Consider the following 17,981-nt stretch of genomic DNA (forward strand, 5'->3'; position numbering starts at 1 on the left):
GCAATATGCTGTGTGCACAGTGAAAAAATACTTGTATAACCTGTATAATAATACTTGTACAATCTATATATTTTATGTATAAATGATATTAAAATATATTTTAAAACTGCCAATTATATAACAAAGATACACTGTAAAAAAATGCAGCATGACGTTTAAACAACTTGGTTATGAAAGTCAATTCAACCTACTTTCTAACTTGTGATAAGTTGACATAACTTATAAAAACAAGTTGAAATTTTTAATTTGTTAAGTTAAAGCAGTGGTCTCCAATACCAGTTTGCCCCAACACAGAGTCTGTGAGGTGCCCGCCAAAGCACATTCTATTAATAGTATTAATTGTAATATTAATTTATTACATATTTTATATAAGCTTGGCTTCTTTTCTGTATGTTAAAATTGAAACAATAATAAAAGATATATCAAAATGTCAAATAAAATAAAATCAACAAGTAAAACAAAAAACGTTTTGATTAGACTATTTCAAAAAGTAGCCCTCCAGATTGTTTTATCCATTGTGGTAGCCCTTGCTCACAAAAAGGTTGGAGACCCCTAAGTTAAAGTAACATAAAAATATATGTTGATTTAAAATCATTTTTTAACAGTGTACATTTTTACATTTTTGGGGAAAGAAATCATCACTCTCTCGGTCTCAGCATTCTCTTTGCTATCTGCATCGACTTAAAACTTTGATTGTACATACCTTTTTTAAGTATTAACATCAATCAGTTATTGCAAACCATCGCAATGTGCATTCTGCAATATTTGCTGTATTTCAATATATCTTGCTCCTCTAATTCACACAACACAACATCTTAAATTCCCACAGGACATTTTGTCATTATCATATGAAAATGTTAGAAAATAAACAACTGACCTTGTGAAACCTTTCATTTGAGTGCCACTTACTGTATATGCATGACTAAACTGATGGAGGGGGAAAGCAACAAAAATGCTTCCAGCCTGGGAATTTGTATTCCTGTATCCATTTACGAAGTGGCTAATTTGTGTGAAGTGAAATGTACAAAAACTATTAAAGCCCCAAACCCAATGTCACTGGGGCCAAAGCAAACTGGAATAAAAAATCTTATATATACAAATTGACTCCTTGTAAAATAGTTATGAATTGCCATGAGATGGCATTGGCCTGATCCAAAGATTCAAAGCAAGTATTTTTAACAAACGTTAAATAATCTTGTCATCTCATTTGACCCACACCCTTACACAAGACATAAAAGGCCGTAATTGGGATCAGGGTTGCCAGTATTATCAGCTAACAGCTAATTAACTTTGTAGAGTAACACTTTAGCAGTGAGTTACTAGACCAATTAACCATCGTGCAATGACACCATTACAGTCATTTTTAACTGAGGGAACTCACACATATACAAATCTGATATATGGTCATAAATATGCTATGAAAACAGTCATTTTTGTGATTTACTGTTTTCTACATAATGTAAAGAACATTCTATGAAAATATAACCTTGATATATTTAATTTTGACTTGTTAAGGTCATGTTAAATCAATAATTGAAATCAAACGTTGACTAATCTCATAATTAGATTATAAGACTTCAGGGCTCCATACTGCTACTAAATGGTCGCATTTTGCCACCAAAATTTGAGAGTGTGCAACTGAATTTTACATCCAGTCGCACATGTGCGACCAGTAAATTTGACCTTTTTTGTGATGTGACACTGAATTTAAAACAGCACATTGTACTTTCTGCATCTATCATCAAAGTATTTATTAGTAATACAATGTATTACTTAGTAGAAATGTAATTATTTGGTTAGCATGTTGATTTACGGTGTGTGCCCCTAAATTTTCTGGTTGCACCCCTAAAATTTTCAGTTGGGGGCCACTGTGCTCCTAGTGAAAAAGATTAGTCTGGAGCCCTGGACTTTAGCCTGGATTTCACAGACAGGGTCACATATGTTACATATATGTACAATAAACCCATGTGGTTTACATGTATTTCCATATTTCAGATTTTAGTACTATGGTAACTTTTCATTGAACTAACACTGTAACAAAGCAACGATGCAAACAACTTGCATTAATCTTTCAGACTTCTCAGATTCATTCTCTTGTACTTGTAGGATGAAACACAATACATGATACAGTAAGGTCAATAAATATGCAGGGTCAATATGGATAACCAGTTTGTCTGTTATATCACAAAAGCATTTAATCAGCTAAGACCGAACAAAGCTCTTATCCTCTGACCTGATGCCTTCGCTAATGAAGATAGGCCTAATTCATGATGTAACTACAGGAGAGTCAGAGGGGCTGACAATGCTAAATCACATTTGTTTTCTCAAATCTCCAGAAGTGCTTACACTAATTAAATATTTCGCTCGTAAATATGTTTATGTAAACTTTCAGCATTGAATTTACACTTACAAACATAAATGTAAACAAAAAAACAATATCTCTGAATATCTCAGACAATTAACTTATTTGGTTTTAGGCCGCCGTTGTAACTAGGGCTGTGCAAAAATATCGATACAGCTAACTATCGTGAAAATGTTTTCCACAATAGTGTATCGATATTTCAATCTCTACTATCAATATTTTTAAAACCCCATTAAATCCCTCTGTGTGCATCAAACGACCTCCTCCGCCGCTGCTGTAGTTGTCGCTGTCCAGTTGTCTGTCTCAGAAGTTAGCGGGAGTGAGAAAATAGCAGAACATTTTAAAACCCCTGCAGCTTTCAAAGCTGACGCGTGAAAGCACTTTGGCTTTAAAGTTTTTTTTACATTTTTGATACAAAAATAAAAGAAAAAGTATTGCAATGTATCGCAGCATGCAGCGCATTGTATCGTATCGTGATACATCATATCAGGGCCCATGTATCGTGATATGTATCGTATCGTGAGGCCCTTGCCAATACCCAGCCCTAATTGTAAGGATGAGCCCAGCCCATTTGGTTAAAATTTACCCTATGCTGGGTTGTTTTAACCCATTTTGGGGTCAAATTTTCGGGGTTAATTTAACCCAACGGCTGGGCTCGTCCCTTTTTTGACACTGGTTAAATATAACCCAGCATTTTTTAGAGTAAAGTAGGTCGTAATGTGTACAGAATCTGCTTGTACATACATTTCAAGCTACTGAGGCAACAACACATACCTGTCCTACAAAACACATGGCAACTGAAAACCATCAACACAACACCAAACTTTGTCTGTCTGAGGTTTTTCCTGATTTTCACAAGACATTTTAGATGCTTTACAGTTTGACACGGCTTTTTATATGGTTCTGCCATTCAGAAACATCCAGATCACACCAAAACAAGATTATTATAAATAAGAAAATACAGATAGAGAACAATGATTCTGTAACGCAAGAACCACCACACACATCTAGTCAGTCCACACATCTAGGAGTTTTTTTGTGATTGTTGCGGGGAAAATCCTTGATCTTACGGTACGCTTTCTTAAAAAATGTGATGTCATATGCAAGGTATTTATGCAATTTTATGCGATGAAATTGCGGGAACTTGCCAAAATTGCGTGAACTTGCAAAAACTGTTTGCAGCTTTTCATTGATGTTCACGTTGCGCTATTACGTCACTTCCTAACATTTTCATGACAACAGGGGACATGGTTGCACATGTGTAAAGTTAATGCAACATTTTTCAACTTTCTGCTAAAATATATATGACTTTTTGTTACGAAAATGCAGGGATTATGAAATCATACAAGCCCCACATGTTTTGCAAGCCGAAATCTGCAATTTATGCGGCGAAAGTGCGGCGTATTTAAAAAATGCACCCCCGCATAAAATATGCGGACTTTGGCTGATTATGCCTTGAATCATGTGATCGCATAATTGTGTTTTTCTGAAGGGACTGTCTAGTGCATCTTAAGTACTGATTAAGAAAAATATTTTTGTATGTGTCTATACTTTTTTTGGAAAATCCTTCATAGACCACCTTAAAATACTACATAACAGATTAAGGACCTTAGTCGTGAAAAACAGCTGAATTTATATTCATATTTTTCCTTAATATGTTGTTGAATTTAACTCTTTTTCCCTCAGCGGTTTTTTCCCAACCAGCACAATAATTTTTTTATCATTTTTACAAAAGTCATGTGAAAATAGGAAATGAAAGATCCTCTGCTTTCAAACAAACAAACAAACAAACAAAAACAATGGGGAAAAAAACATTTCATCCTATCTTCATTTGTTTTTATCACATCTCAACTATGGATAAGTTTAGTCAAAAATACAAAATTTAGGGCAAAAACCTGAGATAATTGCATTTTTGTACAAGACTTTTGTTAGAGATCCGATTCAGAATGATGATCAAAACATACACATAGTTTTTACTGTATTTGAATCAGTGAATGCTTCAGTATTTTATAAGGGGCCAGTCACAGCAAAATCGCTTTAAACGCTTGCAAACGCAAGGCGCGACGCACTGCCTTTTTAAAAAAACGTGTGCGCTCCTTCAAAAACGCGTGCGCGGCAGGCGGCAAAAAACCGCAAGGTGGTCGGCGCGCATGAACAGCGCGCAAACGCGCCCTGCCCATAGAATATCATTCAAAAAAGGCGCCTGCCATAAACGCTTTTGGTGTGACTGGCCCCTAAGTTGGGTAAGAGCCAGGTTAATGGCGGAAATACAGATTGCCGTAAAACCTCGCCAGGAAAGCACCATTGGCAGGGAATGCTTTCTCTTAATTGACAAGATAACTTGTTAATGGCAGGGAAAGAGTTTTAAAAAGTACACTTTTGTACCTAAAAGGTGCATATTGGTACCTTAAAGGTACATATGTGTTCCAAAAATAGTTCATAGTTCCTTTTATTTTGAGAGTCAGTGTACAGACGATTTTAAGTTATCATTGTAAAGTCATTATCATCTTCGCAATGGGTCTGCTGTTAAACAGAGAGGAAGGTGAAATCAGTAAAAAGCTTAAAGTAACAGACAACCAATTTTAGAGACAGAGGCATTTAAGAATTTACACTTAAACTTACAAAACAACAACAAATTCTCCCCCTCTCCCCTTTACATATGGAAAATGAACAACCTAGCATGCATTTTTGTGCATTTATCTAATTGGAATATCATCACTTTTACAATGCAGAAGACACTTTTATTTAAAAGGTATTAAATCTCAGTGCTTGAAAATAATCGGCAGCTAACAAACCTCTTAAGATAACCAATAAAATATTGCTATTATCTGCCTTCCAAATACATGGCTGCACCTTCCATTTTTTCAACATGGCTGACGTAAATCTCATAAGTTTGGTCAAAATTTACAATTGTATATTATAATGACTTGCACAACTAATCCTAATCCTGACTAAACCTAAAAATTATTCCAACCACTTAAAATCCATAATTCAATTATTAGTCATAGCAGAAGTAACGTAAAATAATATATTTTATCATATATTATTGACAATAACTCACATTCCAGAAAACGTGAGACAGACAGTTAGGGATTGTTGTTAATAATATTTATGACCATCTCAAAAGTCTGTTTTAGAAGGCAGGACACTTTTGTAAGCACTAAGAGTCTTTTAACTTTGTTTGCCATCACCCCTTGTAAGCAGTTGCTTCGGGATTACAAAGGATTTCAGCCGGGAATAAGAAACCACAAAATAAACTATGTTTCAGAACACTCCATAACTAATGATGGATGGACACAAAAAGAATTGTCACAACATGATACACAAACTATACAAACCTCTAGGTTCCTCCCACAATACCTTGCACCTAACTCTGGTTTAAAAAAGAACAGGACACCTGTCTATAGTTAGCAGTACTAAAAGGATCACAATCTTATTGGATTAGCCGGAGCTTCAGCTAAAAGAACATCAAAGAGCACATGTACTACCCTTCCCTCTGTTAACCTACCTATCAGCTACTGGAACGACTTTAGGGGCCAAAACAAGCAGGAGGGCTCACAATATTTAGGATCAAGAGCAATCAACTTTACAGTAAATCCCTCCAGAAAAACGCATTATGCGATCGCATGATTCAATGCATAATCAGCCAAACTCCGCATATTTATGAGGGGGACACATTTTTTAAAATACGCCGCACTTTCATCATATAAATTGCAGATTTCCGCGCGCAAAATATGCAGGGCTTGCATGATTTCATAATCCCTGCATTTTCGTAGCAAAAAGTCACATCTCTTTTTGAGAGTTTAGCTGATCATGATAACTGGTCATTATTATCCAAGTGAACACGACTGATTCTCTTCCTCAATGGAACGTCAAAGCTTTGTTTTCCAGGGACTGAAACTAATCGCGACACTCGCGTCTCCTGGAAATCCGTTTTTTTTTCAACCAATAAAAGACGAATTTGTCATTCTCACAGGGTTTTCACAAAAGTGTACGAAAAACATCAGACGTTTAGCCAACAGTCTACTCTGTGGGCGTGACGTCTGAGGCTAAGACTACATATCTTAGCAGAAAGTTGAAAAATGTTGCATTTACTTCAAACCAGGCTTGTGCACAATTCGGAATTTCAGAATTGGCCTCCATTTAATTCATGAATTGGAATTTGAATTTAATTGACTCCGCCCTACAGGAAGTTGAATTGGAATTGGAATGGGAATGACAGGAAGTGGAATTAAATTCATGGCAATTCAAAAAAATTCCAGTCACACAACCGAAAGAATCTCATATACATTCAGTGTCAGAAAAGTTACTTTGGAAAATTGTTTGGCAACCATTTTAAATACTTGGTTAAAGTAAAGCTCTGGGAAACAAAGTCATGTTCCATCGTGTTCCATAAAATAACAATTACAAAAAATCTAACTTAATATTTGTTATGTGACCTAGAGTTTTTAACATTAATTGCTGTGGGAAAACATTTCCTGTTATGGTAATCTGTACAAGTAGTTCAAACTAATATAATTTATAGAATATGTAATGCAATCATATCTGCCATATAATACTGAAAGCTTCATTTTTAACACTTCACTTACTGTATGATATGTATATGAATTTCTTTGAATTGATATTGAATTGCAATTCTGCTTCCTTTAATTCAAATTCGAATTGCAATTCTAGATCCTGTTTTTGACATCAATTCAAATTCAATTCAAATTCAGGAATTGAATTGGAATTTAGGAGTCATTCTTAATTCAACTCTGAATTGTGCACAAGCCTGCTTCAAACAAGCGCAGCAATGTCCCCTTTTTTACACGAGGTAAACATCAATGAAAAGCTGCAAACAGTTTTTACAAGTTCCCGCAATTTTTGCAAGTTCCCGCAATTTCATTGCATAAATATCCCACATATTCCATCAAATTTTTTTAGAAAAAAAAAAGATCAAGGATTTTTGCCCACAACAATCACAAAAAAGTCCACGTTTTTTCTGGAAGGACTGTAAAGTAAAATATTTCCAGCTACAGTACCTACCAAAGTGTTTGATATACTGAATAATAATTCATAGAGCTAAAAATCATAAATTTAAGTTACAAACTGTAAGTAAATATCAGGTGCAGTCTAAAAAAAATGCTGCATTAAGTTAAAACAACTTGCTCCAAAAAGACCTATTTCTTGCTTATTTGTTTATTTGTCTGTACAACCTTTTTACACTACAAAGAACCTTGTAAGATCCTTATTTTTTAAAATTGTACCTGCATGCTTCCATGGAAAGAAAATCTGTTTAATTCTGTCAAATACAATTAAAAATAGTGGAACGTTTGGATTTTCCTTAGCTTATGCTTTGATTTCAAAAGATTCGAAAGATGATTTCAAATTTTCTGTTGCTTTCTGGAATCACATTCCCACTTCCCAGTGTGCAGAGGTGATAAGATGATTTAAAATTTCCCAAGCATTGCTTTCTGGAATCAGAGTCTCTGAAGCAATCAACTTAAATATAAGACTAATGATTGTGTTTAGGTAATGGCTGTTAATGATCTGGCACATGACCCCGCACAAACAAAAAATGGTTGACTAATTCACCTGTGTTCCATACTTCTGACAAACTGCATCTGCAAACAACAAATTTGACTCCAGCTGTTTGAAAAAAGCATAGCGTGTTGGTCACTAAGAACAACTTACAGATAGACCTCCTAATTTAACATTCATAGATCTGGCAGATGTGATGTTCATTCCATGTCCAAAATGATTTCAATAAGCTCATGTTTAGAAATACTAAGAAAAAAATCTAATGAATTATGATATACTGGAATAAAAAAACTGCTAGTCAATTTCCTTATGAAAACAACTATGGTTTCAACATTTCAACTATGGCATTTGTAGTAGAGCATGTGAGGACTCTGCCATAATCTTGTTTGGTAATTATATCTAGTTTTGTATGGCAGGGTCCTAACAGTAAATGTTTTGTGTGGGAGAACGTGGTTTTGGTATTGTCATATCAGACCACGCTTTTCTCGTGTCTTGTGACTTTTCCCGCTCCCTTGTATTCTCTTGTCATTGTGACTTTATCCCCGCTCCCTTGCATTTTCCAGTCTTTGTTTTTATGTCTTGTTTAGTCTAGTGTTCTGTTTTCATGTGTATATATATTTATATATATTTATTTATTTATATATAAATATATTTATGGTTTTGTCTTGTTTGTACTGTGGTTGTCTTGTGTTTGTATGTGTTTTACAGGTTCACGTGTGCTTCCTCACAGGTGTTCCTGCTCTGTGTGATTGCCTCCTCTCGTCTTCCTCACCTGTTGCTTGTTATCCTCTCGTTTGCTCTGTGTATTTAATCTCTGTGTGTCTAGTGTGTCTTTGCAAGTTCGTTTTTCATATTTGTCATTTGTCAAGATTGTCAAGCTTTGTCAAAGTTTGTCTATATACTCGTCTGTCACGGCGTATGTTCTCGCCATTTCTAGCTATGCTAGTTTCTAGTCTTGTTTTGTGTCTGATTCTAGTTTGTGGATTTATTTCCCTACCCCAGTCTGAGCTCACTGCTACCCGAGAGTTTTCCTGTGGACTCTGATTATTCGACGGCTCTCTGGACTGTTTCTCTGCTGCCTGTTACGGACTGTCTTCAACCTCTGTTGGATTTATAAACTGGTCTATCTCTTTACGGCGGAGACTCATCGCGGCATTGTCGCTGTCCACTGGAGAGGTCCTTCATCACTGGAGCTGTCCAGCTTCTCTCATCAGTGTCTCTAACGCTCTCTCTCTCTCCCCCTGCCCGCCGCAGGATTTACCCCTGTCCCAGTGGCTAACCCTAACCCCCGTTCGTTGTCTGGCCGGAGCCCGAACGTGTGTGGTTCATCGTTCCGGTGCCTGTGTGTGTTCCCCGTCTCTGCCGTCTGCCCTGGTGTGGCTTTATGCCCAGACGTGCCATTGTCTGTTTGCTGTCATTATTGTTTAAATAAAACCTTCTGTTAACTGCATTGGGATCCTCTGTGTTTTGTGCCTGACAGAGCAACAGTAACCAAAAATGTACAATTGCTTGCTGTAGTTTGACTACAGTTAACACCATGGTTGTTTTTTATAGAGGAACAATGCCTAAACAGCCAAGTACTTTAAAAACGATACCTGAAATGGGATGGGAATTTCTTGAGACCAGATTATTTGTTTGGAGAAATAATCCTATTTCATTTGTTTTCATTAATTCAACCACCAACATATGTCCTCTTTCAAAGCTCAGAAGATTTTTCATCAACTTGTCTCGGATGTTTCATGCAAAGTTAGTGCTGGGCAAAGATTAATCGCGATTAATCGCATACACAATAAAAGTGGCATATGAGTATGTGCTGTGTGTAATTATTATGTATAAATAAATACACACACATTCATGTATGTATTTAAGAAACATTTACATGTTTATATATATTTATTTATATTGTTATATATTCTATATTAAAAATACATTTAAAAAAATTATATATAAGTAAAAAAATTCTGAAATGAATATATGAATGTGTGTGTGGTTAAATATACACAATAATTAGACACACGCACATATATTATGCAAAAAAATCACTTTTATTTTGTATGCGATTAATCACGATTAATCTTTGCCCAGCACTAAAAGTTATACAATTATTGTGGATGGCATACCTCAGATTAGGCATGGGCCGGTATGAGATTTCGAGGGTATGATAACCTTAGGCAAAAATACCACGGTTTCACGGTGTTGCGGTATTGCCATTGCAACACTAAAATGTGTTAAAAAAAAATTCAAACATCTGTGTGTATACAAACAACTTTTCAACTGGAGTCACAATAAATTTTTTTTTTAAGCAACACATGTATGCCAGGTTAAAATAAAGCATTTAAATTATAATATTCTTTAATATATATTAAATGTAAACATCAAATCAATTACATGAAACCTTGAGTCTTTTAAACCTCGGTATACCTTGAAACCGGTTACCGCCCCATGCCTACCTCAGATAGTTGGTAATCTAGGCAAATTTTAATGAGAATTTTTTTAATGAATAATAAAAACCTTTAAATTATACATTGACATCTTGTCAAATCTGAGCACAATGCGATTTTTTTTAAGTGAAACACCTGAAAAGAAACTTTTAGTTCACCCAATTCTACCCAATTTCTATCATTTACCAGAGGTGTTAAAGGAATAGTCCATTTTCTTAAAAGAAAAATCCAGATAATTTACTCACCACCATGTCATCCAAAATGTTGATGTCTTTCTTTATTTAGTCCAAAAGAAATTATGTTTTTTGAGGAAAACATTGCAGGATTTTTCTCATTTTATTGGACTTTACTGGACACCAACACTCAACACCCAACTCAACACGTAACAGTTTTTTTTCAACGGAGTATCAAAGGACTCTAAACGATCCCAAACGAGGCATAAGGGTCTTATCTAGCGAAACGATTGCATATTTTTTATTTTTCTTGTCAAAAATGACACTTTTAAACTACAACTCCTCATATTCCTCTGGTCCTGAAAGCATCAGCGCGACCCCACGCAATACGCCATGACGTCAAGAGGTCACAGAGGATGTCCGCCTCAGTGCTTACAAGTGTGTTGAAAGAGGACCGTTCCGACGTTGTTGAATGTTGAATGATACTAATTAATGTCTTTGTGTCAGTTTATTGTTTACAATGGTCCGCAAATGTGCGTTTTATATATGTAACACGTGACCTCCTTACGTCACTACGCATTTACGTTAGGTCACACTGGACCGAACCTAAACAAAAAGTTGTGGTTTAAAAGTGCATTTTTTTTTCTTGCAAAAAATGACAATCATTTTGCTAAATAAGACCCTTATGCCTCGTTTGGGATCGTTTATAGTCCTTTGAAACTCCGTTGAAAAAAACTGTTACGTGTTGTGTTAAGTGTTGGTGTCCATTAAAGTCCATTAAAATGAGAAAAATCCTGCACTGTTTTCTTTAAAAAACATAATTTCTTCTCGATTGAACAAAGAAAGACATCAACATTTTGGATGACATGGTGGTGAGTAAATTATCTGGATTTTTCTTTTAAGAAAATGGACTATTCCTTTAAGGGTAAGTAAATGATGACAGCATTTTCATTTTTGGGTGAACTGTACCTTTAATCTCAGCCAGAATCAAGTGAGATATAAAAATGTTATCTTATGAGCAAGATGTCTACCAAGGCATCAATAAAACTAATAGACAGAAATGCAGCTCTGTCCTTCTACAACACAGGTTTCTAAAGAAAAGATCATAATTTGTCAAAAACTTTCATTCTGTACCCTCTTTTTCACAACAGAGGTCCTGTTCTTACTCAGCTTAATGTACCTATAAATGGTTGAGGTGACACCTAATATATTGCCTAATCCGACTCAAAACTCTTGCCAGCATTTTCACCGAGCATACGAACCAACAACGTCTTTCACCTGGAAAGCAGACATCACATCTGGAATAGTTCAACTCACCTTAGGAGAAGCTTCAACGTCATCCACTTGATTCCTGCTTAGTTTGCTTTTGATCCAAGTCTCTACAGTTACATTGTACTTCATAAATGTAACATAGCTAGCATAACAGAGCAGCAGTCCCATGCTCTCAGTATAGGTAATGTAGTTATCCAGAAAGAAGACGATTAACATAATAAGTCCAACAATATAAAAGGAGACATCTCTAAATAGAGGCCACCAGGTGAGGTTCAGAATCTCCCGCGAGAAGAGAGCGCACATCCCGATCACGAACAAAATGTTGAACACCGCAGAACCCACGATGGTTCCGATGCCCACGTTGCTGTGCGATATGAAAACGCCGATCACAGATGTGAAGAGCTCAGGGGCGGATCCTCCGGCGGCCATGAAGGTGGCCCCTGCCACGTCGTCCGAAATCTGGAGCTTTTCCGTGATGACGGTGAGCGCTGGAACGAAGAACTCGTCGCACACAATGGCAAGGGCGATGAACATGTACATCATTCCGAACATATGGAGCACGACAGCACCCTTTCTCCTCTCCTCGAGCGAGAACAGGTCCTCTGGATATTCTCCCTTGTGGTGCTCACCAGAGGATGCCATGGCAATGGGCAAACGTGCAGATGCATTGGCCTCGACCTCGGAAGAGAGGACAGTTCTGTGTGGCATTTGCCCTGCAAGTCCTTCGTGGTTGGTGGGTGGCGTCCATTCCGAAAATGGCCCCAAAGTCGTAAAGGCACTCCAGGACAGGAACGTCGAGAGGGCTGAGACGCTAAGGATGAGACCAAGGATCCGTGTCGGACGAAGCTTCCTCCTCACACGGTGCGCTCGGTGACGCCTGCTGTTCCACTCCAGAAGGGTGGAATCTGAGCCAGGGAACGTGGGATCCATGGTTGACGGGCAGCTCAGGGGTCCGGTGGTCTCGAAACTATGGAGCGCCAGGCATGGTTACACGGCCACTCTACTTAAACCTGACAGGAAAACTCCCCCCGATTCCTCACAGGGTCCAAGGGCTCTAATGGTTTCCTCATAATAATCTCTGAAAGAAAATGTGTGTGAAAGTGAGACAGAGAAAGAAAGTTTGGATTATGGTTATAATGAAGAATACAGTTTTATATAATTTTTTTGTATTTACGCTTACACATACAGTACTTCAATATAAAATCCTGAAATTTTACATCATAACATTTCTTTGTTTTAAATATTTCATGATATTTATTTTTTAAACTTAAAAAATGTTCATTTCCATTTCATGAGATTTTAATTGTAATTTTTCAAAGTATCCAAATCCTCTGACTTATGAAAAATATCCAAATATCATAACTTAGCATTCACAATTTTGGCATGATTAAAATAGCATGACATTGTAAACATACCTGCTATAAAATAGCTACTCAGACATGTTAGTTCCCTGACTAAAGGATTAAAATAACAGATGCTTTTCTCAGCCAATCAGGTACAGTAGCTTGCTTTCGATTACCTCATACATACATCGGGTGTCTGTAAGCAGTGGTAAAGGAGGACAGGAGTTTTTTTAAGACTGATCCCCTTCCATATGGCTATTTATTTAAAGGGACATTACATGAAAATCAGACTTTTTCCATGTTTAAGTGCTATAATTGGATACCCAGTGCTTCTACAACCTAGAAAATGTGAAAAAATAGCTCATTGAAATTTGATGTAATTTACCCATTTTTGGTTAACCGTGAGTGATGCACTGTGACACGCAGCCAAGATGGCGACGGCAGGCACCACCTACTTTAAGCTTCAAAAAAGCTCTTCACAAACTTATGGGTGACGTCACGGACACCATGTACGTCCATATTTTTTTACTATGAATAATAATCAGAGTTATGTCTAATATTTAAAAAACTTTCTATATTGTTGTTATGATTTATCTAACATAATATTAAATTTGCACTAACTTAATTTTGGCAAACATGTACAGTAAGCTTTAAGCTATATTACGTATAGGGCTAATGTTACATTCCAATAATGCTGGGTTATTTTCCCAGCGTTGGGTCAAAAAGAGACGACCCCAGCTCTTTGGGTTGTAATTTACCCTATGCTGGTTTGTTTCAACCCAAAATGCTGGGTTGATTTAACCCATTGGTCAAATATAAACATTTTCTAGGCTAATTTAACCCAGCTGCAGGGCTCGTCCCTTTTTGACCCAACGCTGGGTTGAAAATAACCCAGCATTTTTTAAGTGTAATGGGTGATGGGGACGGTGGTGACAGAAGCAGTGGTTTTGGTTTAGCACATATGATTAGCTATATAATGGTAGGTCTATTCAGTGTGACACCTGCACCTGACATTATTACCATAGCAACAAAGGAGCTTGACATAATCTCCTCTTACATCACTGATCTACTGTAAAACACCTAATATTGTTTAAGTTAAACGAATGTGGTGACAAAATACCTTATTTCAAAATGGATGGTTGCTTCAAATACTGAAAAAGTAATGTTGTTTCCCTAAAAAGTTCTCTACCTGATCAGACCTTTGCAACTACTTCTGTTAATGCGACTTCTGATCAGTCTCTACTGGTAATGTGTTATGTTATCTGGCAGATATAGGAACAAATAGTGCATCATTAAGGAATCGTATTAGAATATAGACAAAAAACACTACATAAAGGAAATTTGTAATGGTGATGGTTCATCATAATGGTTTTGCAATGGAAAGCTTTAGAATTTGTACAACTAACCACTTCTATAAAACTGACTGAGCATATTGCACAGCTGTTACTAGAAACCCTTTTCCTCTAAGTTTACGTGTAGGTGAAGGAGGACATTTGCTCATGTTGGCGGCTAAACCAAAAATATACGTAGTTAACTGCACTGCGCAGATTAAACAACATATGACATCATACAGGTGATACAGATAAGTTGTTCTGTTCTCTTGATAAGTCTGTTTTCTCTGTAGTGTGACATAATACGTTGATAGATCTGCTAAGTGCAACGTGAAATCACGAGAAAACACAAATATAAGACAGCTCATAAATGCATTATTAAAACAGTACGCCGTTGACAACTATAAATGCACTGAAACTTACTTAATGAACATGACATTGGACATATGAAATATAAAAGTCACCAAGAAGCAGAAATCGCGATTGTCTTATTTTCCACGTCGTGACGTATCCGAGTTCTGAAATTAGGAACAAAGTAGGGTGGGACTTGAATTCGTCCTTCGAGAATTGATTGTATCTAGGGCTGTCACAATGATTAAATAATCAATTGTTTGACTTTATCGAGATTATTTCAGATCACCGCAATGATTGCACATCTTTCTAAAAAACACAAGGGGGAGCTGCAGAGCCTGTATTAACGGGACTGTATCAGATGGTGCTCCTTAAGTGACAGTTAGGGCTGTGCAAAAACTCACCTGCAGTTCTCATGCATGTTTCATCAAAGCCGGTTCGGCGATTAGTAGTAAATCACCATCACCTGCTTTCAGATGGAGCGGCATTTACTACACAGAGCCGTAGTTCAGAGAAGCTAGGCAAAATTGCGTTCATAATCTAGGACAGTGGTTCTCAAACTTTTTCAGCGTGCGGCCCCCCTTGTGTACAGTGCATTTCTTCGCGGCCCCCCCCAAAAAGAAAATTTATTACAAATTTGTTCTAAAATGTAACATTTTACCTAAACAAAACATATAAAATTATTCAAAGTAGTGCTGTTGTTTAGTAGCCTTATATATTTTTTTGGTTTAAATACATAGAATTCATGATAAATTCATGTATTTTATAAAATTTTATAAAACTGGGGCCCCCCTGGCACCATCTTGCGGCCCCCCTGGGGGTCCCGGCCCCCAGTTTGAGAACCACTGATCTAGGAAAATCAATTTCGATAACCTATGCAATTTTGCCTAGCTTCTCTGTGAACTACGGCTCTGTGTAGCAAATGCTGCTCCATCTGAAAGCAGGTGATGGTGATTTACTACTAATCAAGGAACCAGCTTTAGCTTTTGCACAGCCCTACTGACAGTGTAACGCGATACATTGCAAAGCTATTCAATACAGTGAAGTATCGCATTCATAATTGCGGATGAATCGACTGCGATTATGAATGCAATATTTGCCCTCTTGTCAGTTACCTATGGCTCTGTGTAGTAAATCCTGCTCCATCTGAGCAGCTGATGGCAGTTTATTACTAATCAAGGAAACGTCATTACTGACGAGATGCACGTGACAATCGCATGCCATTAATCGTGCAGCCCTAATTTAAATAATCATAACAATGTGTGAAAATTATTTCATGGACAAACATTTATGAGAATTAAATGCCAAAGCAATTAAAAAAAAAAAGACAATTAATCGTCATAATCATATTAACCATCAGCCAAATTTCATAATCATGACAGCCCTAATTGGATCATTGGAAGTTGATTCATGTTGCCATTTGCTAATTGCTGAGATCTTTTCCCGGGCCCCGCCCTCTCGCCATTCCTCGTGACCGGAAGTAAGTAAGTAAGAGAGATCGTTTTGAGGAGGTTTGCGTTTTTTTATTATGATTATGAGGGCACATGAATTTTTTCATTTTTTTCACATGCATCATCATGAATCTCACAGATTAGTTATTTGTATTAAAAAAACAACACAATATTTGAAAACAATGTAAGTTTTTTTTTTCACTGTCACTTTAAGTACCGGTAAGTCTCGCGAGATTCCACGGTGTTTTAGTGCACTTTATTGATTAACTGAATGTCACACACAGCAATAATATAAAAGGTCTTTAAATCAATGCGCATTCATTGCCTAATTAATTTTCCTTAACACCGTATTAAAATAGCCTTAATTAAACGTATTACATTGTTACAAAAATATATGAAAAGACAGATTAAACTGCACGAAATACGCGCATACCATAAACCAAAACAACCCTCGGATGTTTTTCATGCTTTAAAAAAGTAATAATTCAAATTGCTATTACATATTTTTAAAACGTAAGTGGAATTTTACAAAAGTCCGGCTGCTTTCTCTGTCGAGTCCATCTGTCAAGTTAAGGATTTAATCGGATCAATAGGCCACTAGTATTATCATGATTTACACAGTCTTACTTTTACCCTGACTCACAGTACATATCATATTGCTTACATTAAATACCTCTTAATCAGCCCCTGCCATACCTGCACCATATGGACATTAAAAATACGCGGATGAATGCGCATGCACAGTAACGTTAACAGCACGTGAATCGGTCACCTTGATTAATAGATTATCATTCGATCGTTTACGTTCATTTAACAGTTATCTTTTCATATCTGCACCTTACCTTCATTTTATATACTTACATAATACACAAAATAAATATAAAAACAACAAATCCCATGTCGAAAAAACGCCATTGAATAAATCAATTTACCTTCGCATATGATGGTTCACTGTGGATGATGAATCTTCCAAAAGATCCAACTTATTCACTGAACACCAACCACTTGCTGTTTCACTGTCCTGGATCAAGAATGATGGTAATGCCACAGGTTAGAGGGGAGGTTTGATCTCTCTCTCTCTCTCTCTCTCTCTCTCTCTCTCTCTCTCTCTCTCTCTCTCTCTCTCTCTCTCTCACCCAACCCCATCCCTTACCCATTTGTTCTGTCCTTGATAAGTTGGGCACGTACAGCACTGTAACTTACCATACCTGTTGAGTTAAAGCAACACAATTTATTTTGTAGGAGTAACCTAATTAAAAGTGGGGTTCATATTACATAATAAAAATAAGTCACCACATGACAATTGATTTACATTGATCACAATCCAGAAATAGAATGTACAGTTTGCACGGTTGGGAAATTTTGTTGTCATCTATGATCTCATTCTCATGTGGTCATCCCTGTAGTACATTTTAGTACATTAAGCCGTAGTAAGAGCCTGGCAAGTATTATGCAATTTCCAATCGCCCCTCTTCCCACGCCATCCCTGCCTTTCGGATAAACTCTCTCATTGCCTTTTTCAGGAGCCAGAGGGGTATCAGAAGGCCTGCAGGCTCTCGTGAAAGGACCTTCACGAGGTCCCAAAGCATTGCTGGTCCATCTCCCCTTTGTTAGACCTAAAGCTAAGGCCATAGACAGAAGCCATGCTTAATGCATCTTTGTGAGGAGCAGATTAGGCCTGTAAGGCCAAAGCTTCTGCTAGGCTTTAAATAGCATATGAACGCACCATGCTGGATG

General features: G+C 36.9%; 1 protein-coding gene across 10 annotated transcripts in view; it reads right to left on the reverse strand.

Annotated features, from left to right (window-relative positions):
• The window catches only part of slc24a2 (solute carrier family 24 member 2), a 32,236-nt gene extending 14,904 nt beyond the window's left edge, over positions 1-17,332 (reverse strand). For 6 of the 10 annotated variants that reach the window (XM_055205863.2, XM_055205862.2, XM_055205861.2 and 3 more), the window contains exons 1-3: positions 17,177-17,332; positions 11,814-12,846; positions 7,937-7,990 (exon numbers count right to left, since the gene is read on the reverse strand). In XM_055205863.2, coding sequence (XP_055061838.2) covers positions 7,937-7,990; positions 11,814-12,698 — 939 coding nt within the window. In that variant the 5' untranslated portion in view covers positions 12,699-12,846; positions 17,177-17,332. Of the gene's footprint in view, positions 1-7,936; positions 7,991-11,813; positions 12,847-16,908; positions 17,023-17,176 lie in introns of those variants that run through there. The other 4 variants (XM_055205864.2, XM_073866148.1, XM_073866146.1 and 1 more) reach the window with 3 other exon arrangements.
• Positions 17,333-17,981: the final 649 nt, after the last annotated feature.

The sequence above is a fragment of the Misgurnus anguillicaudatus genome, chromosome 3, assembly GCF_027580225.2.
Source record: "Misgurnus anguillicaudatus chromosome 3, ASM2758022v2, whole genome shotgun sequence".
NCBI lineage: Eukaryota > Metazoa > Chordata > Actinopteri > Cypriniformes > Cobitidae > Misgurnus > Misgurnus anguillicaudatus.